Below are 723 nucleotides of genomic sequence, written 5' to 3'. Positions count from 1 at the left end.
TCTCAGACTTCTACACGAGCTGCTCCTGGGTGATAAGAAGCTGTTGGTGAAGGTGGACGCAAAGACCAAGGCTCAGCTGGAGGACTGGAAGGCCAAGAAGAGGAGCACCAACGGGGTGAGTAAAAACCAGGCAGGATATGACCTGATGTTGTTTATATGTGACCTGATGTTGTTTATATGTGACCTCATGTTTATATGTGACCTCATGTTGTTTATATGTGACCTCATGTTGTTTATATGTGACCTGATGTTGTTTATATGTGACCTCATGTTGTTTATATGTGATCTGATGTTGTTTTATCGTCTTGTTGACATAAAGGGAATCACAGATGGGTCCAGAACAGAAGGAGGGGCTGAGGAGGAGGTTCTTGATGAAGAAACCCTGCGTCGGGACCAGGTTGTGAAGGGGGCAATAGATGTTCTGATTCGAGAGTACTCCAGTGAGCTGAATGCTCCCTCTCAGGATTCTGATGGTCAGACTCGCAACAAGAAGAGAAAAGAGAAGAAAGAGGAGGTAATTGTGCAAAGTGCAGGTTCAATAAAAGACCCAGCAGTCCTTGAAGGAAGGCTTATCACCACAGCTTTAAACTGAACTCATCTGATCTTCACATATAATTAGGCCTGAACCATTTAGGAAAATAATCTAATTATCATTTATTTTATCTATAAATTAATAAATGATTATTTTTAACATCTTAAATGTTTTCCAACAAACAGAAGCAA

General features: G+C 40.9%; 1 protein-coding gene across 1 annotated transcript; it reads left to right on the top strand.

The window, feature by feature from the left end:
- LOC106512422 (RNA-binding protein 25) lies at positions 1-514 on the top strand (the record flags this gene model as incomplete). The annotated part of the gene is given in 2 exon segments (XM_014001043.1): positions 1-115; positions 320-514. Coding segments are annotated over 2 exon segments (310 nt in total), but the record flags the coding sequence as incomplete, so codon positions are not given.
- Between the last annotated feature and the right edge of the window lie 209 nt (positions 515-723).

The sequence above is a fragment of the Austrofundulus limnaeus genome, unplaced genomic scaffold, assembly GCF_001266775.1.
Source record: "Austrofundulus limnaeus strain Quisiro unplaced genomic scaffold, Austrofundulus_limnaeus-1.0 Scaffold6624, whole genome shotgun sequence".
Classification (NCBI taxonomy): Eukaryota; Metazoa; Chordata; class Actinopteri; order Cyprinodontiformes; family Rivulidae; genus Austrofundulus; species Austrofundulus limnaeus.
The sequence above is the reverse complement of the archived record's forward strand: the minus strand, read 5'-3'. Positions and strand labels throughout refer to the sequence as shown.